This window comes from Peromyscus maniculatus, chromosome 3 (assembly GCF_049852395.1).
Source record: "Peromyscus maniculatus bairdii isolate BWxNUB_F1_BW_parent chromosome 3, HU_Pman_BW_mat_3.1, whole genome shotgun sequence".
NCBI classification, from domain to species: domain Eukaryota; kingdom Metazoa; phylum Chordata; class Mammalia; order Rodentia; family Cricetidae; genus Peromyscus; species Peromyscus maniculatus.
In genome coordinates, this window is record NC_134854.1 from 38,663,396 (window position 1) to 38,690,315 (window position 26,920).

Here is a 26,920-nt window from a genome sequence, read left to right on the forward strand (position 1 = left end):
ATGTATTCACATGCCTAGCAGTCTCCCAGTTGGTGTTGGATTCATCCAGGTCCCATCTTTTTCTCAGTTGTTAGTTCTAAGAAGTACCTAGACTACTGGAGCACAGCATCCTGACCCTGAGGGACTGGTTGGATACCCTGAGTTCTGTTCCAGCCCCCCTGCAAACAGGATGCCCCTCAGTGATTTATCTTAGCATGTCATTGTCCCCCTTGGGTATAAAATCCATAGTTGGGGCTAAGTAGCTGCTTTCTGGAATCTCTTAGCTACAGTATGAGGGAAATGTCTGATGGAGACTTCTTCCACTATGGCAGCTGTCCTGTACTGACCCCATTTGCCCTTTGCTACCTATCTGCAAATCATACTTCATGTCACTTGTTGTATATGAATACATTTTTGTCCCAGACAAGTCAGTAACCACTATACAGAGTCTGCTATCCATTGCCTATACCCCCAATACAAATGCAGTTACTAAGTTAACAGTTATCCCCTTGCCTACTTGAGATTTCTTTCCCTCAAAGATAAATTGTATCAATATCTCATTATTGTCACTGATTTCTTTCTTTTCTCCTTATTCTTCCTTTGTAATTATTACTAACTCCTACCTAAAGCCAATGTTAAAGTCATCATCAAAGGTGACAGCAAAATCACACTGCTAAGAATCCTGCTAAGGCCTGTGCATTAGACCCATGGCAACCAACTTTCTTCCTGGTCTCAGGGGCATTTTCTTTCCTTGGCATCTCAGTGCCATAGAGATGAGGGCCCAGCACTACTGACTGACCTGAAGATGAGCAGGCTGCTGGAAAAAGCTAGCCTTCCCAGAAACATGTTAAACAGATCTCACAGTTCAACTGTGGGCAGCTGGAATGATGAGCTAGACTCTTAACATATTTTATGGCCTCTCAAAAGCAATGTAAGTGGAATAAATTAGGCTAAGTGAAGCAAGTAAGCTACCAGATTGGCCCAAATAAGTATCCCTACCTCTTCTGAATCAGAGGCATTTGTGACTTAACTGGTACAACCTGGATGGGAAAGCCAAGCCTGATTTCTTAATGCTCTGAGGAAATCTACTCCACTTCCCTTTTCTTCCCCTACTTGTAAAGTACAGAATGATGCATTTGATGTTAATTCATCTATGTCAAAGCTTCTTTACTGTAGGGGCAGGGGAGAATCCCTAGGCTTATAGAGGAGCTCTTTCTTTAAAAAAGGAATCCTCTCTTTCCTCTGCTCTTTAGAGCCTTTTCTTCATGCAGGCTCTTCCTGCTTGCCTTTGTTCACAAAGCCACCAGAAAGCCTGCCTCATCTTCCATCTGCCCTGTGCACTAGCCAGAGTAGTTCCCAGTGAGCCGTGCTGTGAGCGCTCATGGTCCACATGCAGAGTCAGGTGGCCACTGCAGCTGATGTACAAGCTTCTTCACGTAGCTTACTTCCAGAGCCAGGTGACATGGACCAGAAAAAAAAACATCCACTTTCCCTTGTTCTAACCAAATACATTAGTAAAAGAACTCACATAGCTGGGCATGGTGGTATACACCTGTAATCTCATCACTTGGGAAGCCGAGGTAGGAGAATGGCATCTAGTTCAGGGACAGCCTGGTCTATTGATAAGGTCCAGGCTAGCCTGGGCTAAGTGTAAAACCCTGCCTCAAAAAAAAAAAGTTTTTACTATAAACTTTCTGGCTTTAGTTTGTCCTGGCTTATCACATCTTTCCCCCTCCTGCCTCCTCTTCTTTATCTGATACATTAGTGTAGAATATTCGGGAGGTTCCAGAATCACCCTCAGTCCACTCAAGCCAACAGTAAAGCAGCTGGATTTGTAGCCCAGCATGGGTGCATAGCCCCTGAGAACTGGGGTGATGCCATTCAAATAAAATCCAGTGGATGTGCGCAGCAGAACAAGCTTTTAACAGCTTGCCATTCCCAAGCCCTTTTAAGGTTTATATTCTCTTCTGCATCTTTTGCCAACTCCAGGTTCTCCCTGATAACATGTTTGGATTTTTAATCTTCTGTTTAGAGACTTCCTTGCTAATCTTGACTGGCCATTTGTTGTTATCAGTGGAGGGCTAGCCCCTGAGCAGAAGCTAAGTGAACAGTGTGAGCTCTCCTGCAGACCTGAGCGAAGGGTGATTTAGGAGGGTGTGTGAGAGTTTTCACTCTAGAGAATCAGCATCTAATCTCCTGCCTGAAGGAAAGTTCTGGCAACCACATTGTGGATGCCAAAGTGTCTGCTTTCCATGTCAGGGGCCCCACTTCCCCCTTCTCTTCTGTTCCCAAACTCACAGTCAAACATGGCGTTTCCCCACACAGACACCCGCCTCGGCTTTACTGTGTCTAGACAATGACAATTTTACTCTCCAGGGGACATTTGGCAGTATCTGGAGACATTCTTGATTTCAAGATGGAAATACAGGGGTCAGGTACCAGCAGCCCAGTGCCTAGAGGGCAGGGTGCTAGATACCCAGTGGTGATAGGTCAACACTCCCTCCGTGCAAAGAACTGCCTTTTCAGGGCTTCAGGGCTGTCAGGCTTGAGAAAGCTGCATGGAGGAAATGAATGTCCATGCTTCTGGTTTGGGTGGGGAGGTCCACCCAGAGGTGTGGGGCAGAGATACCTGGGCCTCTGCTCCTCTAGAATGCTTAATTAGGACTCTAGTCCCCTTCCAACACAGTCCCAGCAGTCTATGGAGCTGCCAAGCTTACAGCCATTGTATGGATGAGATGTTCCCAGCTTCCTCTGCTGTGTCATGGGTTCAGAGCTGTCTCGGGTCACCTAAACTTGTTCACCTGTTTTCAAGTTCCCACAATTTCGTTGCTTGTTTCCTTTCCTGATTTTCTTTTCCAAATGGGCCCTCACTGTTCAGCTGCAATTGTGATGGGGTTTCAAGAAATTATATGTGTATATTTGATCTGCCATATTACCAGACTCAGGTTTCTACAAGACGAAAGAAAGTAGGTTATATTGTACTTTGAAAGTATTAGTCCATCTTTTAAAAACGAACAAAACACAAACCTATAACCATTCCTGGCCTTTTTGTACAAAGAAAAAAAATCTGAAAAACTAAGTATTAAGTGCCAGCAATTTGTGTTTTCTGGTGTATGGCAGTGGGTGCTTCACTTTCCCCTGTAAGCATTAGTATAGCCAGTGTTTATTATAATACACATTATTTCTTTTATGCATAAGTGTCAGGAAAGTTGTTGAAATTAAGACTGAAGATAATTCCGTGTCCTTTTGTTGGAAACAGAGACATGTCTACCCCACTGAGGAAGTGCCTAGAGACTTCAGCCTTTACTTCACATACTGTTTATTGTTTACTAAGGTCCAGTCCAAAGTCAGTGAAGGTGTGTGTTAACACTTAGTTTTTTTGTTTTTTTGGTTTTTTTTTTCCTGTCCAGGAGACATGCAAATTATTTTTGCTGGTAGAAACTCTAACCCAGGATTCTGGCTGTATTGCACTGTAGGATATCAACCAATCTTAGATCAACCTGAGACCCATAATCCAGTGTTCATTCTTCAGTTCCTACCCAGTTTTTTTCTAATGCTCCGTGCCATGACTTCATTATTTTGCTGGTTCTCTCATTAATGAATTAAATGAATCTCTAGCACATAATTATGTTTGCATGAGAATAATGTTTTGGATGTTTTTAAATTCTACTTTGGCACAAATAAAATGCTAGAACTATTTCCAATTTGAAGATGTGAAAAAGCATCCAGTGATTCCACCAGCCATGCCAAGCCCAGTCTGACTACTGCCCCGCCCGGCTCCGCTGTCAGCGCTGCCCTTTGACTTGCTACACTCCAGCTGCCATACACACCTTTGGACATCCTGCGATGTTGAGAGACGTGATGTGCGTGCAGAAAATGGCTACTGTTTTTATAATGTCATCTGACAGTTGGCGACAGTAGGAGATATCCAAGTGTTCCAAGAACAGCGAGGTCTTACAGTAGGCCTGGAAGAGATTTCCAAGGTCAAAGGTTGGTTTTGTTTCCCCTTTTAAAGTTTTCCCCCTTACTTTCCCTTAGTCTTTGTGGATCCAAATGCTGTGTCTGTCTGAAGGCACCTCACCTGCAGTAGTTTATTTAGTATACATGTGGGTCCCTTAAATATAGATTTTGCATAAACAAAACAAACAATAAAACATTACCTCCAAAATCAGTATAGCTGGGAGGTTGCTTGGGAGGGAAGGCTGGGGGTGGGAAGAGGGAAGAGGTGGGATCTGTGGTTGGTATGTAAAGTGAGTAGAAAACTTCTTAATAAAGAAAATAAAAGGGGAAAAGTGAGAATAGAAAAAAAAACAGTATAGCAAAAATTAACAGTTAATCAATACTCAAATTCCTGCTAGCAAAATCCAGTTTTTCTGAAGTTCCCACTGGTGAAATGTGATTGGCATATCAGTAATTAAAAGGGTTCTATTCATCAATGAGTGGAGGGAAGGGGTGTGGATGCGAGATGACAGTGGAAAGAACACATTCTTTTTACTTTCTTTCCATTAGTACAACCTATGAAAACTTACAAACGTGTTCATCTCTTTGGCGCCCCAGTTCCTCTTCTAATCAGGACAATTCATACCTAGAGTGTAGCATTATTCTGAAATGCCAGTGTGGTCATCTGTCACAGAGCTGTTCACTGCTTCCCTATCACAATAGCAAGGCCATGGAACCAGCCTGGACAGCCGTCAGCAGGAAATGGATAGTGAAAGCATGGTACACAGACTCAGTGGGATTTTGTTGAGCTATAAAGAAAACTGACATCACAAGATTTCCAGGGAAATGGATGAACCTAGGAGGTATTATATTGAGCACGATAACCCAGACTTGAAAAGACGAAACCCACACATCTCATCTGTGCATCCTCGCTTATATGTCTGTCTGTATTTAATGAGTTGCAGTAACTCGAGCAGAAAGGAGCCTGGGGGTGGGTGGGTAGGACAATGGGGGGGGGAGAATCTACAAAAACAGATTTTGCTTAAAAGTCCTATACTGAAACCTAATACCATCTATGCTAATTTACGGATTTAGAAAGACTTTCTAACTCTGCAGATATTATATAAAAACAAAATGAGGAGCTGGAGAGATGGCTTAGTGGTTACAAGTGCAGAGGACCAGAGTCTGCTTCACAGTACCCAGGCCAAGCAGTTTGCAACCTCAGGAACTCCAGCTCTAGGGGATCTGATGCCCTCTTTTGGCTTCTGTGGGCACCCAAACACACACACACACACACACACACACACACACACACACACACACACACACACACGATGGAGGGAATAAAAATAAAATAATAAAATCTTTAAAATAAAAATGATATTTAAAGGACAAAATGATTCACAATAATAAAACTAAACTTGTGACTGTAAAAAGATAATAATAAATCAAGACAAGTAGAAATCAGATGCCATGACTAATTCAAAGTAATACAAGAGAAGTCCTTCCTCACCACTGTAACCATGGCAACCATCAGTCACTCCCAGGGTTTTTCATCACTGTGAAGAGGCTCAGGTGCTTAGAATACCAAATCAGAGTCCTCTGTACACGACACCTTGCCATTAACTTTACTTTGAGCATTAGACTGGGAACACTACTGGGTTCTGAGTGAGAGCTCTTATTTCTATGAAAACAGGTGCCGACTGGGCTACATGCTAGTTCTGCTCTCAGGACTGAGGAAGGACATGAGTGTCAGGTCAGCTCATGGCCACCAGGCTGACTCTTAACATAAGTGTGCCTCTCTCCCTCTGCTTCTGCCATTTGTTTAGAGTTGATGATGAAAAGGAGCTAGTACACAGTTATAGAGAAGGGAGGATTTACAGGAGATACAGTCTAGCAAAGAACCCAGGACTGTGGCATCACTTGCAGGGCCAGAACCTAGCTCTGATGCTGTATGGATCTCTGTGGGGGTGGTGCGAGGGGGGGGGACCCATCCTGAAGGATGGTTACACAGATTATATGTGTATGTGTGTTTGTATGTATGGTATGGCTCCTATCAAAATCGATCACTTCTTAAGTTCATACTGCACACAGTATTATCTGAGAGGTACTATACAGGAAGTGCTAGTATGTGGCACATGGTGCCTCATAAAGTTTACTACATGCTTTAGCTACATATGTGCTGAAATTGGAAGCACCCAGACAGGAGTAACTTGATCCATTGTTGAGGATGGCATGCAGAGTTTTTGTATGTAGAAGGAAAGGGGTCAAACAGTGATACTAGAGTTAATGGTGATGTCACTGTGTTAGTCTTCTTTCTGTTGCTGTGATAAAACACTGGCCAAAGCCAGCCTGAAGGAGGAAATGGTCATCTCATCTTACAGCTTCCAGACCAAGTCCATCCCTATAGCAACGCTGACTACTTTCCACAGCTTCCTCGTCCAGGACCACTACCCCGGGGGTGGCACTGTGCACAGAAATGCCCCACAGACTTGGCCTATAGGCCAATCTGATGAAGAAATTTTCTCAATTGAGGTTCCCTCCCCTGAAATGACCCCAGCTCATGAGAAGCTGACAAAAACCTAAGCAACACAGTCATATAAACTTGAAAATTACAAGTAGATTTAAAAAATTCTCACCACAAAGTAATGAGGGGTTGGATGCTAATGAGCTTCAAGTAGCCGCTCCACAGTGTATACATCCATAGACTGTGATGTACTATAGCTCTTGACAACTGAAGCTTTTTAAATCCATTGAAAAAGACTCAATGTTAGCTGCTGCTCATTTTTGAGTGGCACCACTGTTAATGAGTGTATACTTACAGAGAGGACGCGGTCTTGGCAGTTGTCCTTTCCTGACCACAGCAGCCAACAGTGATGACAGCGCCCATGCAGATCATGGATTTTCCACAGGGCTCAGCTCTTTCTGTGCCTGACTCACCCTGGGTTGTGACTAACTTTACACAGGAATCTGTCATGTCTAGAACCAAGTGATGCCAGAAATGGGAAGGAGTCACTGCTCAGGGATGGAAGGGTCGCTGTCACTGGAGATAAGCAAGCTCAGGGGTACACCCGGGGTGGTACATTGGCACCAATGGCTTTGTCTCTCAGCTCCCTTGCCATTAAGAGTGCAGTGACTCTTGGGGTCCTTTCTGAACTGCTGGTTTTTATATGCTCTCATAAGCATCACATTTAGAACACAGTACATTCTCAGTAAATACTAGGATGTCGATTGGTCCTATGTAAGTGTCTTCCAGAACATTAAGTCTGTTTTAATAATACAAAAATTCTGATGTTGCAAGGTGTGGGTACTATTGTTTCCTCTTAGAGAATGGGCAGAGAGCAAGCACAAGAGACAAGTCCTAGTGAGGGGCTGATGGGATGACAATGGTAAAGGTGCTGGCTGTGTAAGCCTAATGGGCGGCGTTCAACGTCCAGGACCATAGTGGAAGGAGAGAGCAGATTCTGAAAGTTGACCTCTGACCGCACACATGCTGTGGCGTACCAGGTACACACACAGAATAATAATCATTAATAAAAATTAGAAGCTTGAGAGCTGGCTAGCTTTAAAAGGAGATGCAAGGCACCTCTTCAGCTTCAACTACCAGTGTCTTTGGACTGCCTGAATCAGTTCCTGCAGTTGTGTGCTTATAAAGACTCTACTAGTATTTGAAGATGAAATTTTTAGAGGTTTTTAAATTCAATAACTTGAAAAGTAATTTTAAGGTCTCTGATACATTCACAGCTGCATTCTCAGACATGGAAATCCTGAGACAAAAGAGCCATGTAAGTCCCCTGAGGTAAAGTCCACACTTCATCTCTTCTTTAGAGCCGTGTAAGTCCCCTGAGGCCCCAAGTCTGCAGGTGTGACTGAGCTCAGTCACTCATGAAGTCCTCTCTTCTCTAGAGACAACTGCCAGGTGCCCTGCCGCCTCCAGAGCTGCCCCAGTCCCTCACATGGCAGCCTTGGAAAATGCTACTCTATGCTCCTCCCTAGTCGGTCCCTTACAGCAAAGATGGAAAGAGAATGAGATGTCACAGCGATTGGCTCTGTTCCAGTGTATCATCCAATCTTGCCGTGCGTTAACACTTTTATGGAAAATGTCCATGTCTTCTGCACTGAGTCACAGTGTGGGGGCCAATAACCACATTCCTAATTTGGGTATGTAGCTGGGACCAAGTTTCACTCATATTTTTTCATTGTTAGAGTAGTGTTCTTTCGCCCATATCCTGGTTAATCCATCTCAACAGGTGGCAGCTCTTTGTCCAAACCCCGGCCTCTGCGTCCATTCTCACGACTCTCTCTTGACAGCGTGCCTCATTGGGGCCCCATTAGTTGTCCTGCAAAGTTGGAATTTTTCATTTTATTTTGTTTTTCTCTCTGTTGATAATTGTGGAAAGACCCATTGTGCTCTCGGGAACTAACTTCTGTAATAAAGATGAGTTGAGGTGGCTCAAAGCTAAAAATACAATTTCCACAATTATAAACGATACACTAAATGTAAAACTTCGGTTTCTTAGGCCTCACACAGTCGTGAGATGTGGAGGTCTGTTTCCTCAAAGACTGCCTTCTTCCCACCGGGCATCAGAGCAGGTGGGGTGGTCCTGGCTTGGTGCACCCTGTGGAGCCTGGAGCCGTTTCCTGACCTCCCTAGCTAGGGTTCCTGTGCACAAGAAGGGCAGGGAAATTAACTATGCTCTAATCCTCAGGCAGGAAGGGCTGCTGGTTCCTATCGAGCCACTCTCTGTATTTTTTTGTCCTTTTAAAAAAATTGTCTCAAGAAAATGGCAACTGAGACCACTGGTCAACTAAGTCCAGCCTCTTGCATTTCAGGATCTCTAAGAAACTTTGTTCAGGGACTGTCAGTACTGCTTCGGCCCTTCATTTAGGATATAGTAGAACCAAAGGTGATCTAGTCAAGGAAGGCTTCCAGCCTTGTAGAAAAGCTCCGAGCTAGAATCTGTTGGGTCTATATGACCCTGACACATTTTTAACCTTAACTTTCCTTATCTGTGATATATATGCATATGTATATCACAGACTTTGGGAAGACAGAAAGAGTATGTTTTCTCTTGGCAGAAACAACACCTATCTTAAAAGCTGTTTTGTCTGTCAGCAGTTGACTGAGGAATCATGGACTGACGGTCTCTGCCTGGGATACTACCTTTAACCCGTAATGCCATGAGTGCTTTAGAAAGGAAATAGAGAAGGAAATTCTAAATGGGCCTGACAGAAATGATCAGTGAACTACAGCTCTTCTGAGCCATGATACAGGCACCCTGCTCACATCAGACATGACACACTGGACAAGTCCTGGGTGTGTCACAGAGGGATCAAAACCAGCCATAAACTTGTACTATCATGGGGAAATGGGGGCCCTACACTTGCTTTCCTTGCCTTTTAGCTTTGCCTGCAGGCAATCTGACAGGTTTTGTTCAACTTTAGGCAAATTTCATCTTACATGTGATAAACACGTATTCTGGGGGGAGCTTAGGGCAGAAAAGGCCTCCTAAAGATTATCTTGCTTTTAACATGCTCTGCTATAGTTCTTCTCTGTGGACATTTGACATGAAAATAACAGATGTTTGGGTCAATTAGGAAGTACAGCAAAACTTCAGCTGTCCACTGGTTCTCACAGTGGGGGTGGGCAGGAAGCCAACACTGGTATGGTAGTTACTCAGCTTCACCTGGTTTCTTGCCAAGAAAACATGGTGCCCAACACTCCAGAATCCCTTGGAACCATCTAAGCTATGGGACTCTGAGAAGCTGTTGAATCCCACGTCCTTTGAAGTCTGGCAAGTTTCAAATCCTGTTGGACTGCTTATAATTGGAAACACATTAGCGTCAACAAGCAGCAGAATGCTGAGCTCTCTGCCTTTGCTCCTGGCCATTGAAGAAACAATAGTACCCTGATATCTGTGCCCCCAGTTGAATGCACATCCCTGGAGTCTCCTGGCATTTGCTGTTTTATTGTAAAGATCAGGAGACTGTTCTTAGCATGGATGATCAATGCAACAGGGATTTCTAAAATGAAGCTCTTTATTGTTCCAGGTTTTGTGGCTGTTGCCTTTTCAACAAGTACCAAATGACCACCCTTTTAAATCTACCAAGAAATTAATTAGTTCCTCTTCTCAGACACTTTTAAAAAATCTACAGCCTGAGTCCTCTGGGAGCTCCATACTTCCCAACAATAACTGGAGTGAAAGATGCCAGCATTAGAGCCAGGTGCTAAAAGAGCCGAATGTCTCCTGTTCTCCTTCCCCCACACAGGACAGCTGGGAGCCTCTGCTGCACCAAAGGCCATGATTGAAGCCAACGTGACTAGGAGTCTTGATTGTTTCCCTTTCAACCCATGAACACAACTTTATCCCTGGAGACTAGGTGTAGTATCAAAATCTCATACTTTGATAACTTTTGCATGAGTTAATCCTAGAAACTAAATAGAAATCAGTGTTGATTTTTTTTTTAATAGTTGCTAAGGGGAGCTGACTCATCTAGCCCATCTTTGGCATTGTAAGTCAGGATTTATCAAAGGCTACCAAAATCAATTTTAGTTTAGCAGTGGAGGGTGGGGCTATCAATGGATAAAAATTATTGATGAAAATCTTGCATAAACAATATTTTGGAACTAGTTAAAAGTTAATGAATCCAAGTATTTTAAATGAGGAAAGAGTCACAGGAGAGTGATGCAACTTTGCTGTTAGGGTCCATGAATAAACCCTTCTTAAACTCCAGACATGTCTGCAACAGGCTGGCCAGAGGCCAGTCTAGGGGAAGAGGACAGTTGTTGAACAAGGTAGATGCTTAGACTGTGGAAAAGCCAACACACACACACACACACACACACACACACACACACACACACACACACACACACACACGGAGGAGGGAAAATGAAGGAAAGATGATAAGAAAGAAAAGTTTTTCCTGAATAGAACATCTGATCTTGTGTAACTAATAATGAAATAATTCTGCATCCCATGCTTCTTTAAAAAGATACTTTAGATTGCAGAAAATAAAGAACAATTTTGAAAGTTTAAACTGTTTAAAAAGACATGCCAGCATTTCACTGTGTGATGATATAATTAACGCGTGAGCACACACTTTCACCTAACTCCTAGCATCTGAAACAGTATAAACTTAAGCCCCGTAGAAGAGTGGGGAAAGATGCCTGGAGCCAACAGATAAAAAACAAACTGCAGAACGTGATGCTTTACTGATTCTCAGCCTTGTCCCAAGAAGCATCTTTTAAGTGTTGGATATTTATCCCAGCACTGCATAGGATACGTGTGAAAGGTTTAGTTTCTGCTCAAATACAACTGCCTCCTCTCTAGGAATGTAACTCAGTATTAGAAATGTCAATATTTTTAACTTTTATTTGGGGCCTTCATTCAGTCAGTAAATGCTAATTTAACATCTATAATTACCTACAACTGAAGTACTACTACTACTACTACTACTACTACTACTACTAGCTACTAGTTCAAAGAATCAGACTTTTCTGCCAAGCAAACTAGGATCATGGTACAGAGTCTGGCTTCCCAGCTAGAGAATTTAGGTCAAATTGTCCTTTGCTTGGGCTCTGCCATGTACTTTAGGATATGAATCTTACTCCTGGCCCATGGATGAATGTATAAAGGAGTGATTAGGTGGGTGGTTAAGTAGATGGGTTCACACTGTATATAAACATTATTAAAATATGGCATTGTATCTCAAATACATGCAAAAATTATTAACAGAGGGGTGTGTGTGTGTGTGTGTGTGTGTGTGTGTGTGTGTGTGTGTGTGTGTGTACTGATTTAGGAGCAAGACTTGTCAAGAACAATGTAAGACATTCATAATAATAAAATGTTACATTAATACTGAGTCCTCTTAATGCCATACTTATTTAATATGATGCTTAACTGTTTTGCTTTTTCAAATCTCTGATCTGTCTGTCACCTTTTCAATTTTTTTGAAAGCCTGACTATATCATGCTAATGGATAAGGCTTTGTGTAACTGCATGTTTAACCATACAATTAAACCACAATTTACACTTACACACATCTTTTGGCTTCTTTTCATAGCAGGTTATGTGTACCTAAGCATCTGTAATTCCTTTTATTATAGAGTTATAATTTTGTCCCATATGAAAGTTTTCAATTCTTTCTGGGCTCTTCATCTTGAAGCAGTATTTTGTTTTCTGAATAACTCTCTATACTAGGCAGAGTTGGTGCCAGGGACTACAATTAGAAGAAACAAACCTTGCTTCACATCACAGTTTTAAAGAATCTTAATAGTGTTACACTTTGCTCTTATATTACTCCACTGCCCAGACACAATGCGATAAAACAAAGCAAAGCTGAACGGCACAGTGGGGACTGATCCACGTTGCCCAACGGCCGTTCAGAAGAGTGACTCCCCATTTCCATGCTTCATTTCCATAAAACGGACCTGAAGCTGGTTTCCTGAGAAAGTATGAAACCTTGGTCAGTTGTAACCTTTCAGCCCTTAGCTTATCTGTAAACTCAAAATTGGTTTACATGTTTCTAAGCTTCCTTCAGCCCCCAAAGTCTGTAATTCTATGCTAAGGTCTACGCATGAGCTGACCAGCCCTCCACTCTGTACATTATTCCAACATTGCTCAATTAGTCATTTAAAATTTCATAAGTCATCTTCAAATTTGTGATGCCCAAACAACCCTACTTTCTTTGGACTTCTCAGCTAGCACTTGCATTATCCGAATGCTTGTGAGATTCATTCTTGTATCCCTATGAGAAAATGTTTCTCCATCCTTCCCTCCGATGCTTTTGCTTTGGCGCCTGTCCTGCATCTTGCTCTGTAGACCAGGCTGGCCTTGAACTCACAGAGATCCGCCTGGCTCTGCCTCCTGACTGCTGGATTAAGGTGTGTGGACCACCGTTTGATGCTTTTCTTTCTTCCTACTCAGTCTAATGTTTTCCTGCATGTTGAAGGTTAACTCCCAACATGCTCTTATGTGATGCTTCCAATGGCTTAGCAGTTTCCATGTCCTAATTTTCAGTTCTTTCTTATTCAGGCATGCTCAAAACATAATTTTGGGTGATGGTCAGTCTCCTGCTCTCTCTCTCTCTCTCTCTCTCTCTCTCTCTCTCTCTCTCTCTCTCTCTCTCTCTCTCTCTCCCTCTCTCTCTCTCTCTCTCATTAAGATGCTTATGGTGCTAAAAAAATTTTCATTGTAGCTTACATGTAATGTGCACTTTATGGTTTCCTGCATGGTACTTGGGCCATCCTTCTCAAGAATTCCTCAAATATCAGCTGAGCACATAATAATTCTTCTTACTCATTCACTCACCTCACACTGTCCATTCTATTGAAGTACACTACAAACTATGTTTGGATAACTTAAACTCCCAACTGTTAGAAACCTGGTGTAGTCTGTAAACTTCTCCAATTTTCATGATTATTTAGTACTTTAATTTTCCATTTTAGAAACCATTTTCTCTATATGTAAAGACTTTGGGCTACATAGAAGTTTATCATCCTCCAAATGGATGCCCTGTCAATCCTATGAGTCTGACACAAAGGTGGAAGCAAATAGATGGGGAAAAATGAGGACACTGCAGTACCTTCAGTACCGCAGGCCCTAGAGGCCTGGCCGAGAGCCCGGGCAGTGCATTGATGACCTTTGTGTCACAGTGACCAAAGACGCTGGCAAAAGCAGTTTAAGGGGTAGGCGGGCGCTGGCAGAGGCTGCTCTTCACATGGAGTCTAACCTGAGAGCCGGTGAAGGTCTACTCCACCAGCCAGGCTGTGTCTCCCAAGGGCTCCATGCCTTCAAAATGGTGCTGTGAGCTAAGGACTGTGTTTACATGGGAGCTGTGGGCAGCATTTTAGCTTCAAATCATGACACCCAGAGTTGACCTGTGGCTGAGTCCCAGTCCCTTATGTATTGTGAGTTGGCTCCTGTTCTTTCTATTGTGACTTACAAAGTTTATTGAATTTGAACTTAATTTTTAATCTTAACTCTTTAGTGGAAAACCCTAATCATCTTACCCGAATTCCAATGTCAGTGATGTTGGCACACTCAGACAGAGAAAGTTCCCTCAGTTTCCTGTGTCTGGAGAGTATGTTCAAGCTCTAAAAATATAAAGACGATTTTGTGATTACAGTTTAGTATGGGATGTGTCCAAGAGCCATTTGTACAACTATTGGCTTAAAAGAGCAATCATTTAAGCAAGCTAAATAGAACTACCTACCTTATGGGTCATATTTCTTTATATCTAACAAAGCAATGAGCTTAACTTTGGCAATATTAGTCACTATTAAACTATTAAACACAATTTTTCAGTTGTCTCTAATACTTTGCAAAAAAAACCAAAAAAACAAACAAAAAAAAAAAAAAACCCAAAACAAAAACAAAAACAAAAAAAGTCCCAAAGCTAGAAATCACCTGTTGCTACTGTGTCCAGACAAATGCTATCAGAACCAATGGGAACTGCTTTGAGTTACTTGAAGACAACTGGGGTGCAGTTAATGAATTTGCCAGGTTCTTATTCATTCCTAACCTAAAAAACTCAAAATCTTTAGTTCATTTCATGAGTCTAGTTTCTGAAAGAGAAAGGGAACAGATCTTTATAAAGGTCAGTAGTCCACTTTTTTTCGGGTTTAAAGACAAGACAGCAGATTGCTCTCCTGGCCCTTACATTGTGGTGCACATGGCCATGCTGTGCCGCTTCTCAGCAGCTTCCCCAGAACCGACTGCATGGCCCTCCAACCTGATGAACTGGCTTACAGTCATATCCTGCTGAGTATGTGTGCTTGTTTGCTGGTGCTGAGGATAAGCCCAGGGCCTTGGCATGCTGGGCAAGTGCTCTCCTGAGACACAGCCTCAGGCTCTCTGTCTTGTTTTGTATTAAAGATCATCTCAGAATCTCACAGGATATGCTTCCTACCCAGCCGACATGAGCAGAATTTATTCTCAGTCAGTGAGCTCAAGAAACATTAACGGAGCAATGTCAGAAATGGCTAGGGATTTGTCTTTTTATTTATTTATTTATTTATAAATTTTCTATTTATTCTCATGGCTAGTTTATATTTTGTTGATCTTAAGTGCAGTGTTTGAGCCATAATGGAAAATAACTATGAAAATGTAAGATCTTGTTTTTTCCCCTTAAATAACTTTCCTTTAAAGAGATTTTATTTTTAAATCCAGTGCTGTCTCAGTTTGTTTAATGATCCTGGGCACTGTCTCCAAGTGAAATGACTCTGCCGGGTCCCTTCATGTCACTGTGACTGTGGAGCCTTTTCTAAAACACGTTGTCTTTCCCGCCTCCTCCTTTCAGAGTAAAGAATCCACCCATGGAGCCATTGCACACAGACTGCATTCCAGATGCAGATGTTCTTCTCTTCATGCCAGAACAACTGGAGGGGTGGAGCTGTTCCCCCAAAGAAACCAAGTGCTTTGAACAAAAACACCAAGACATGCGGAGTTATCTCTGTGTCCTACACTTGAAAATAGAAAGAATATAGGACCTTGTGAGACTCTTCCTTCTAAATGACCCCTGAAGCAGTTAGGTTTCACTGCTGTAGCCAAGTCAGAATTTGTAAAGCTTAGCCACAGAAATTCAGGAGCTAAATACAACGCTTGTCAGTCTGTTTGCTCCTTACCGCTTCACCAAAGAAACCACTGAAAGTTAAGACAGAGGCTTGGAAACATGATTCAGCTGGTTAAAGCCGTTGTCATGCAAGCCTGATAACCAGAGTTCACATAAGCCACAGAAAGGGAAACAGAAACAAACGCCACACATGAGCTTTGGCACATGCATCCCCATCATATACATCCAGGAACAATAATGAAAATTGCATTAATAATTTTAAAATTAAAATATGAACATGGAATGCTATGTTTAATACTATAATTGCTCATCCATGAACTCAACAGCGATTGAAGATCAGTAGCTGTCGCTTAAGTATATAATGAGATACCACACTAATTTACTAAGATGTCTATACTGAAGAAGAGAGACAATAAAACGTGACAGTGAGGAGATGCAAAGACTGACAGGCAAATAATGCTGCAGGAAAGCGAGGGGACCAACTATTCTGGAAAACATGACTCTGTCTCAGAAAGCAAAGCAGAGTCAACACATGGCCCAGCAATTGGACTCTTCTAGAGGTTTATAACTAAGAGTAAAACATCCACATGGAAAAATTATGTGTAAGCATTCTTAACAATGGTATTCAGAAACGACCGAAATATCTACCAAGGGATGGAAATGTAAATAAGATACATTTTATCCCTATAATACAATGCTAGTTGGTAAGAAAAAGAAGTGTTGGTGCATGCCATTGTATGCATAGCCTTGAAAACATTGTTCTAGTACAAGAAGCCAGACCCCAAACACCAGACATGATTTCATTGATGTATAAAGTCCAAATAGGCAAATATACAGAAAAGATAGATCTGTGCTTGCCTGAGGCCGCTGGAGGGTGTGACAAGCATAGGAAAGGGGTCTTGTTAGGAGTGATGAAAACATTCTGGGATTAGGCTGTGGTGGTAGTTCCACAGCTCCATAAAGAAACCAACAAAATGAAACGTACTGAGGGCCTTGCATCTCAATGACGATTTTGATAATTGACAATTGTTTGATAAAAACTATAAAATTTTCCTGTCATTCTTCTGTCCAAGATAGATGAAGACATTGCCTATGTGTCACGTATTTTTGTTAGACTCAGACCTGTGCCCATGCTGACACGTTACCATGCAGCCTTGCTGCTGAGTAAACATAACACTAACAGATTACCAGGAAGTGGAAAGGAGACCAGTCAGTCCTCTGTAAGCACCACCTGCGGGCAATTGGGGTCAGCAAGAGAAATGCACTGTTCCAGCCAATGAGATGTGTTCTGATTTGACTTAGGACCTCTCAGAGAGCTGACCTAATGAACACCTGTGCCAGCTAGGTAAATGTTCTGTTCAGCTCTATGAGATTCAGAAATGCTCCAAAGCAGGAGGGATTCTCTAAAAGAACTGACAGTTACCTTCTGCAACTTTTATTTTGATACTTCAGCATTTCCCAAGACCATGTATAGCTGGGACAGGTTATGTACAGCACAAGGAGGGAGTGGCTGGGATCTCAGGTGAAGGCTTAATAACCCTCCAACCTTCCGCCTCCCGCTGTGAAAGAATGTCAATAAGCCTGATCTTGTGGGTCCCCAATGCAGCTGCTCTGATTAAAACGATAGTTGGCTGCTGTATTCAAAGGACATGGTCCACAACAGCATGAAACAGAACGGCAAGGTGTAGAACTGTACAGCACAGTGTAAGTGAATTTATAATGGCATTTGAAGATTTTTCTGAATACTGGTCATCAAACTGCTTCAAAGGAGAAATTTCTGGCCTTGGTGGTATTACTGCTTGATTTGGTTTAATATCGTGGAGTAAACGTGCTGGTTCCAAGGTTTAATTGGGAAGCTGGGGGAGAAGCCAGTAAGATGGGGTTGCTGGGCCGCAGTCAGCAAAGGGCTGTCGGGCCTCCTTCCAGTGAAGTCTGGCAGTATTGCTATGAAAGGTCTTCCTTGTTCGCCCAAAGTCTGCCAAATGCACGAGTCCCTTTGCAGGACAGAGGTCAGGGTTTGTTTCCCCAAAGTATAAACAGAGGCTAAATTCATCATCAGAGAAGCTTCGTCCTGCAGCAAAGTGAACAAATACAGAGACCCACAGCTAGACATTATGTAGAGTGAGAGACTTTGGGACACTCAGTCCTCAGTGGGATGTCTCCAGCAAATCCCTCCCCTCAGGGCTCAGGGAACCCTGCAGAAGAGGAGGCAGAAAGAATGTGAGAGCCAGAGGGATGGAGGACACCAAGAAAACTAGGATCAACAGGATCAATGCACATGTGAACTCAGAGACTGAGGCAGCATGCACAGGTCTGCATGGTCCGCTCAAGGTTCTCTGTGTATGTTATCGCTTCCAGTTTAGTGTTTTTATGGGATTCCCAAGTGTGTGAATGAGTGAGTCTGGTTTTGGTGCCTTCTCTTGGGCTCTTTTCCTTTTGTTTGTTTGTTTGTCCTGTCCAACTTCGATGTGATTGTTTTGGTTTTATTTTGTTATATGTTATTATTATCCCTTAGAAGCCTGTGTTTTTCTAATAAGAGACAGAAAAGGAGTAGATCTGGATGGAAGGGGAGGTGGGGAGAAACTGGAAGGAGTAGAGAGAAGGGAAACCATAATTGAAATCTATTATGTGAGAAAAGAATCTGTTTTCAATAAAAGGAAACAATTAAATTTTAAAAGAGACTCAATTGTTTAATCGGGTAACACACGGGGGAAACAGCTGGTGTGAGGGTGGGTGAATTATCAGCAGAACTGCAGGCCACGTGAGAATTTAAGACTCCAGGTTCCCAGCAAGCACTTTGCTTCTCCATAGCCCACAAAATTGAAGGACATGGATCCAAGATGCCTAGGAATCCATAGTGGGAACATGGCTTACACTACAGTATCAGGTTCGCTGAAGGATGTGGTCTCAAGACATAAGATTCAAAAGAAAGCAGGCATCAAGTCATCCTAACAAATCTGCATGTCACCCAGTGTGGCAGAGGTAAACAGAGCTCTCCTGGTGTGGGGAACACACTGTTACATCTTACATCAAGAACAAAACGCAAGAAAAACGGGGCTTGTGTTTTAAGAGACATGTGAGGACCACCCAGTATGTGCGACTGCTTCCTACTGGAAGAAGGCAAGGGGGTGGTCTAGCAGAGCTTTCAAAGAGGAAGAAAACTCTGAATTAAGCCTAAAGATTGTGATTTTGACACTCAGTATATATAACAGGGACAGCCTTTCAGTCGAGGAAATGGTATAAGCTGAGACTTTGTTTGGAAAGTGAGTTGCTTGGAAGTAGTTCAGTGGGAGGGAAGACAGAACACTGCCGGGGACAGATGCATGCACACAAGACCTTTGGGAGCTGAAGATTTCTTGAACATTTCTCCCAGTTTTACATCTGGATTTGTTTAGCTAATGTAGATAGACATCGGCAATGAACTGGTTACTGAATGTTAGGATGGGGAGCGTGTTGGGGTGGGGGTGCCTGCTCTGGCCAAGTCATGCTATCCTTGGCTTGGAACACCACCAACATAAATATAAAACATCTTCTTCCAACTCTATATTGAAAACATTCACATTTCCAGAAAAGTTCAAAGAAAATTAGAAGGAATACCTTTATGTCCTTTACCTAAATTCTTCAGTTAGCTTGTGCGTGCGTGCGTAGGCCACAGGACAACCTCAGGTGTCATCGTCCTTAGGTGCTGTTCATTTTTATTTTTGTTGTTGTCATTGTTTGTTTGCTGGCAGGGGGTGGGGGGTGGGGGGCGTGTCTCTGATTAGACTGTGGCCTCTGAGCCTCAGGGATCTGCCTGTCTCTACTTCTCCAGAGCTGGGATTTTACAAGTTCATGCCACCGCACCTGGCTTTCCACATGGGGTTCTGAGGGGTGAACTTGGGCCCTTGTGGGACTGAGCTTTCTCCCCAGCCCAGGATGCTTTTGGAAGCGCCCTTGCCAGTTCTTGAATGTCTCATAATCTGCATTGTCGGCTTATGCTTGGGCTTGTTTTTGAATGCTGCCACATCCCCCTGGGAGTCTCTGTCAGGCTGTTGCACAACCAGGGATGTCACTGGGTCACTTGACTTAGGGCTGACTGCTACACCACTTCATTAGATACATAGTTTCCTTGAGTTCATAAATCTATAGTGTGTCTCTTTCAGGATGTTAGCATACAGTTGGACAATAACCTTCTGCTCTATGATTTTAGTATTTCTTCCTGGTCCTTGTCTAAGTAAGTTATTAAATGCAACTTTTAATTTCTGTCCTTCATTTTTAGATTCCTTAGCTGGACCTTATTTAAACTTTCTTTTTCTTACTGAAAAGGATTTAATTCTGCTAAAATGTTGGGGGGCACTTTGAATAAATGAAAGCTCTTAGACCTAGTACTGTCCCAAGTCATGTGTGGTGTTACGCAGTCATTGTTTTATATCCTGAGGACTGAACACTGGGCCTCACAGATCTGAGTACACAGCTTTACCAGTGAGCTATGCTCTCAGCCACTTATAAATACGAGCTTAACTTGCTTAAATTCTTGTTAAACATATTTAGGAGATAAAATCACTGTCTTTCCTGGTGGAATTATGCTATCTGAGGGAAGTGTTCATGTTCTGCTGATCTCTCAGAATGAGTAGCCAACCGTGATTTCTTTTTTTTTTTTTTTTTTTTTTTTTTTTTGGTTTTTCGAGACAGGGTTTCTCTGCATAGCTTTGCGCCTTTCCTGGGACTCACTTGGTAGCCCAGGCTGGCCTCGAACTCACAGAGATCCTCCTGGCTCTGCCTCCCGAGTGCTGGGATTAAAGGCGTGCGCCACCACCGCCCGGCTCCAACCGTGATTTCTTTTTTTTTTTTTTTTTTTTATTCTGATTAGTATTTTATTTTATTTTTTTATTTTTTTTTTCTTTTCTTTTTTTTTGTGATATATATTTTTTATTTTACAATACCATTCAGTTCTACATATCAGCCATGGGTTCCCCTATTCTCCCCCCTCCCACGCCCTCCCCTTACCCCCAGCCCACCCTCCATTCCCATCTCCTCCAGGACAAGTCCTCCCCCGAGGACTGTGATCGACTTGGTAGACTCAGTCCAGGGAGGTCCAGTCCCTTCCTCCCAGACTGAGCCAAGTGTCCCTGCATAAGTTCCTGGTTTCAAACAGCCAACTCATGGAATGAGCACAGGACTTGGTCCCACTGCCTAAATGCCTAAAGGCGTGCGCCACCACCGCCCGGCTCCAACCGTGATTTCTTAAACCATGTCCTGCATGTGAAAATGAGGCAGATGAAAACTGCCTAAACAGATCAGCAGTATGATGATGAGGTTTAGATTTTCATAACTCACATGGCTTTTCTTCTGAGATACTGAATTTTTATAAAGGGCCTGGAAAATAGCCAAGGCATTATGGAATGTGAGCATTAGAGCAAATATAGTGTGGTAATTTATCTGGCAGCCACAATGCTATAAATCATCCTTATGAATGGTTTGTTTTAGCTTAGAAGCTCACTTTCATTTTTAGATTTTATTTATTTATTTATTCATTATTTATTTTGAGACAAGTTCTCACTGTGTAACTGAGGAAGCCTCAAGCTCCAGACCCTCCTGTTCCAGCCTCTTGAATGCTGGGGTTACAAGTATAAGACACCTGGCCTGTCTTAGCAATACATGTTAATATTAGCATGCCAGAACAGTGAGCATGGAGAGGGTGGCATCATAACTGTCATGCTCATGATTTAAAAACCATAACATTGCATAAGATTTCATAGTTTGCCCAGCTTTTAAGTCACTTTTTAGTGGTCTCTAGAAAAGGTAAGTAAGCCCACAGACTCTATGATAAACATGCTAAAACAGAGATCTCATTCACAGCTGCAAACCAATAGAAAATAGGACATTTTACTCAGTCTGGTGACTTGATGATGCACCCTGCAAAGATATCCATGGCTGAGCCACAGCATGGTAAGCAGAGAGAGAGAAATCCTTGTATACAGAAGATGTCAAGGCCTGGAGAGGCCTCGTTCTGCAGCAGCCTCTCTCCTGACATAGCACTAGTCTGTTTGTGTGGGTGGCCCCCGATGATGGGACTGCTACCCACTGGACACCATGGTTACAGGCTGCATGGACCTCAACACTGCCACAACAGTGTGAGAGTCCCAGAACTTGGTCTTTTGGAAGAACACACCACTTCAAACTCATGGGGCAACAAGCAGCCAAAACACAACAAAATGTTTTGCTCAACAGATGGAGAAACTGAGGGGGATGATTCTGACTAGAAGACCTTGACAGTAGCAGGAACTAGAGAGGAGTAAGAAAATAATGAATTAATGGATACGTTTCTCCAGAAGAGAATAGCTGAGGCTATGGTATATTTGGAATAGTCCACAAACACAAAATGATTGTTGTAAATAATAGTGCACAACATGCTTAGGTTTAAATAGCAAGGTATAAAGTTGCATTTGTGCATATGTGCATGCAGTGTGTACATACACAGCACAATCAAAGAACACTCCTAGAAATATATTAACATTTAGGAGTCGGCAAACATTTTAATGCGTTTTCCTGTAGCCCACATTTCTTTTGGTGCTGTTAGAATGTTCATAAAAAATAATTTAGAATAATTTGTAGGGAAAATACAACACAAAAATCGTTATTACATTTTTTTTTTTTTTTTTTTTTTTTTTTTTTGGTTTTTTGAGACAGGGTTTCTCTGTGTAGCTTTGCGCCTTTCCTGGGACTCACTTGGTAGCCCAGGCTGGCCTCGAACTCACAGAGATCCGCCTGCCTCTGCCTCCCGAGTGCTGGGATTAAAGGCGTGCGCCACCACCGCCCGGCTCGTTATTACATTTTTTAATCAACAAAGAATTCTATAAAGTATTAACTCTGGGCTCTATTCTTCACAGAGTCACACAGTTCTGGTTCTAAACTATACCATACAAATATATCAATAGTTAAGGGAAGTACTAAGCTAGGAACAGAAACACACATCATTTTTCAAAAAAACAAAAAATCTTTTTTATAAAAATGGATGAGTGCTTCCTAACTTCAGATTGCGTGGTCCGTCTGTGAAGCGTGACCCTGCTGACCAGCCCTCACTGTCTGAGGCTCCACCTCCCTTGCATCCATGGCCTTGTTCTGACCTCCTCTCCCACCTTCTTCTTTGGATATTCTTTGGATCTCTCAGACTGACCCGCCACACACTGCCGTTCTGAGGAGGTCTGCCTGGCCGTTCTCCCTTCTCGCACCCAGGCTTCGGCAGCTCCTCCGCCATGGCTCTTGCTTACATATTCACTACCTGCTGACTCGGCCGCAGCGTGCCCTAAGTACCTCAAAGCAGCACATGACTTTCAGAAGTCTGGCAGCACAGCGGGAAGCCGTGGTTTTTCATGAGCTCTTCCTCTGGCCTGCTAGCTGGTCAGGATCTGTTAAAAGAACTTCCTTTAAGAACTTTGCCCTCCTCAGCTGTGCTTTCATGGCCCTGCCCATGGGGGCTTCCCTGCAGGGGAGATCTGTGTAACACAGAAAGTTTGGTAGTTACATATAATCTCACTGAAATAAAATGGACCGGGTAGCAAGAAGTCTAGGATGACTGAGAAGCCTCTGCGAGGGTGTAGAAGAACACGGAGTCTGAAAGAGCCCTCAAGTGAAAATGCAGGAAGCCCCACTTCCCAGGCTGAGATAAAGAAAACACTTGGTAACTCTCCTGTTTGGATATTCTGGAATTTGAATGCATATAAATCCTGGAACTCCAGACAACCCAAGGAAAACAGCAAAGCCAAACAAAGCAACAGCAGATATTCCAAACATCAGGCAAGTGTCTGTCTTCTGTCTATTCTTTGTCATCTGGTACCAAAGGAGCCCATGGTAACTGGGATCAAATATGTCCAAAACAGAATTTGGAATCTTGCCTCCACGTCTCCACCTCTCTCCTAGGTTCTTTTCCTGATTAGTGACCTATTATGCCTACACCTGGACAAATAAAAATCCTGAGTACTGCCTGGGACGACTCTCAACACTCCCCACAGCATGTCCCACCCTCCACTCCCAGCTCTCTGTCGGTAGCTCTCTGCTACCTGCCATTGTAACAGCTGCCGTTCTGTAAGAGACCTTCTCCACTGGGGCCGGACTCTGCATGCAGAGCTGCGTGTGGCTCCCATTGCTTATGTTCTCGCTCTGTTGGTCACCCGAGTACTGGGAAACAGGCAGCATTACAATCATTCCTTGAAAAGGAAGGAAATGGAGACACACTCGCCCAAGTTCTCACAGTGTGGTAGCACCAGTGAGGACGCTCTAAACCGTGCTGTTCATAACTTGTAATCACCAGGCCCTAGTTTCCTCTTGGTTTGACACTGGGTTGTACCTCGACATAGGGCTGTACCTTTCGGTTTAGTACTTCAGAACTGACAGACAGTTGATAGTGAATAAATAAATACTTGTTGGATGAATGGGGAGCTGGTGTAATGATTGTGTGTGTCTGCGTCTCTGTGTGTGGTCAGAGGTTGATGGCAGCTGTCTCCTCAGTTGCTCTCCACCTTATTTTCTGAGACAAGGTCTTTTTCTGGAAGCTGGAGCTTGCTGATTAGACTGGCTAGCCAGCCTGTCCCAGAGGTCGTCATGCCCTGACACCCCAGAGCTGGGCTTACAGACATGTGGCACCTTGTCTTGTACACAGTTCTAGGATCTGAACTTGGGTCATCTCCCCAGCCCTGCTGTGTGGACTGTGTTGATTAGCTCTTGTTTTGCTGACACTCTCCGATTCGTGACTGGAATACACTTTCTTTTCAATTGTTTGAACTGAGAAGGATTTCTTTTTCCTGGTACTACTTGCAGTCTATTAGCAATAGTGAATCAAACTTGTTCTTGGACTGTGCACCATCTCAGCGAGCCTCCTCCTGAAGCCATAACACCACCCTGTACAAACTGCCCAACTACTTTCCCTTCTAGAGTCTAATTAGAAATGACGATTTTAGAAAGAGACTTACCTTCAACTAATTTTTTTTTGCTTCTACTCACTTCATTGTTAGTATTAATCATGTGATCATATTACTTTTAGTTGTTTTTTTTTTTTTCCTCTCTCTCTCTGAGACTGTCTTACATTGTAACTCAAGTTTCCCTGGAACTCACTATGTAACACAGGCTGGCCTCACTCATGGCAATCTTTCTGCCTCAACCTCCTAAATTGCTGAAACTAAAGCTTGAGCCACTACAGATAGCTCTGAGGTAACTTCTTTGTGAGATGTTATCAGCCTTTTTGACTGACTGACAATGAGAAGGCCTGAAGGGACACAGACTCTGTCCAACACTTAGAAATGTAGAGAATATGGGAAGACCAGCATCTCTGCTAGCTGGGCTCATGGCAGTCCCCCCTCCCGGGCGGAGGAGAGAGGGTCTGCCCAGGATTCTCTGAGGGAATGGCAGACAGCACCCCTACTTCTCTTTATAGATTTAGTGGACACTTCACTGGTCATAGGAGACAAAGCCCTGTGACCTCTGTGAGAGAAACCGAGGTTACCGGTCACAGGATCTGCAAATTTACATCCTATCCTGGCTGGAGCGAAGGACGAGAGGCCCGTCTCCCTGTGGAAGCCACAGCTGGCTTCTAGTTCTGTTTTTGAAAATTCAAGGCCAATTCATGTGTCGCTGAGTTCCCTGCTTCCTTTTAACGCTCATCTTTTCCTATATCCCGAGTCCCAAGTGAATTCCGGGTTTCCTGTTTGGGAGGTTGTGTGTCCCTGGACCTTGAGCTTTATTTGTGTGTGTTCCATGCTGATGGGTGGTCTCCAGCAGCGTGTCATCAGATGAAGACATGCAGCTGTAAGTACTCCCACGCTGGCTCAGAGCATCGCTGAGAAAAGGTGGAATTTAAAGAAGTCTTGAGTGCTTGGTGGAGAAAGGAAATGGTGCCAGATCCATTCGTTCACTCGCTCATGGATAAAACATCCTGTGCTTCCTATGAAGTAGGCATTAGTACCAGGCAGCTTAAAGATGAGATGGCCCAGCCTCTAGCCTCCCAGAGCCTAGAGTGCATAGGAAGGGGGCTTAGAACAAATATTAAGAATAATGGGCCAATTGTCTTTTAACATAATTTCTTTACTGAATCTTTGAGAATTTTGCTGCAGGCTGCAGGAAAATGTGTGGAATTCAACTACTATGACAAAAGCTATGACCTGGAAAGTCAAAGACTTTTCCAGCTGGTCATTCCAGGCCACTGGGGCTGCCTGCCTTAGGTGAGAGGGTGGAGCCAGGTCCCCTAAGCCCATGCCATCAGGGTCAGTTCTCCCTCTCCCATGATGAGGGCTGGGGCACTGAGTGTGGGGGCCAGCTCTCCTGATGTGGTGTCCAGGTAGGGGCAGGGCCAGCAGAGGTCGGGGCTGGCTCAGTGTGGCCCTCTGATTTCATCATGCATTGTTTCTATGACACCCTGAGGTGACACAGACATCAACACAGAACCCAGCTGAGGTAGGACCATAGACCCAGACATGGCCCTCAGCTGCAGCTCAGAACAGTTGTCTTTGACTGAGGCCTAGAGACTACTCAGTGGAAATGTGGAGGAAGTCCTAAGCCTCTAGCCATCCTGGGCAGGAAGGAAGATATTCTATCAGACTACCCAGACAATGCATCCTGTAGAACTGGAATTCCCCCCCCCCCCGAAAGGCGGGGGCCCTGGTGTCTACTGCAGTGGGAGCTTATCTCCTGGACAAGAGTTCACACAGTCCTGACAACTTGGTGGACGGTTTTGCAGAAGAGGCCACAGCATGAACAATGGTGGTGGGGACCACACCCCAACCAGACATCTTACCTATTCACCTCTGGCCCTTCATTTAAACCTAAACCTCATGTCAGGACCCTGAAAATGGGCTTGGGAGTGGGGTAGGGGATGTCATTGTACTTCTTGGTTACTCGTCCTCCCAATGCAGACAAATTGAATAAATTTCCTTTTTCTGCTTTTCACACTTACTTGTTGGTGTAATTGGCCTATTGTGAATGGTGGCCAAGCATGGCTTCTTGGGGGCTGCCAGGGCCCAGGCTCTGACCTAACAACTCTGTAACAAGCCTACTCAAAAGTGTCCACAGAGCCACTCAGAGCTGAAACTGAAAAGACAAATCAGAGTGGATTGGGTGGGCATGGAAGGGGAGACATGGCTGACGGGGGGAATTGTTTATGCAGATGAAGAACGAACGCGGTACATTTGGGGAGACAGGCGGGTCGGTGCCTCTGGAACAGAGGTCAAAGGTGTGAGGAAGCTGCAAGGGGGAGAGCAGAGGGAGCAGTGAACACACACACACACACACACACACACACACACACACACACACACACACACACACGAGAGCACAGGCCACCTGCCGCTTAGGCTTTGGGAGACAGCAGTCAGTAAAATACTTTATCGTAGTCTTGTTGTTGGCCTTTGTTTTGATTAAAAATATCTTCAACTAGATAGCCTGTGGCTTACAATTC

General features: G+C 43.6%; 1 protein-coding gene and 1 long non-coding RNA gene across 14 annotated transcripts in view; one reads left to right on the forward strand and one right to left on the reverse strand.

The window, feature by feature from the left end:
* Positions 1-26,920, reverse strand: part of Fbxl13 (F-box and leucine rich repeat protein 13) — a 214,800-nt gene that overhangs the window by 6,613 nt on the left and 181,267 nt on the right. For 9 of the 13 annotated variants that reach the window (XM_076565962.1, XM_076565963.1, XM_076565961.1 and 6 more), the window contains 2 exons: positions 13,934-14,017; positions 3,810-3,944 (listed from right to left, as the gene is read on the reverse strand). In XM_076565962.1, coding sequence (XP_076422077.1) covers positions 3,810-3,944; positions 13,934-14,017 — 219 coding nt within the window. The other 4 variants (XM_076565964.1, XM_042272905.2, XR_013049550.1 and 1 more) reach the window with 3 other exon arrangements.
* Positions 3,832-18,168, forward strand: LOC143272120 (uncharacterized). Its single transcript, XR_013049551.1, has 3 exons — positions 3,832-3,969; positions 10,189-10,299; positions 15,223-18,168. It is a non-coding gene; the product is annotated as an uncharacterized LOC143272120 (long non-coding RNA).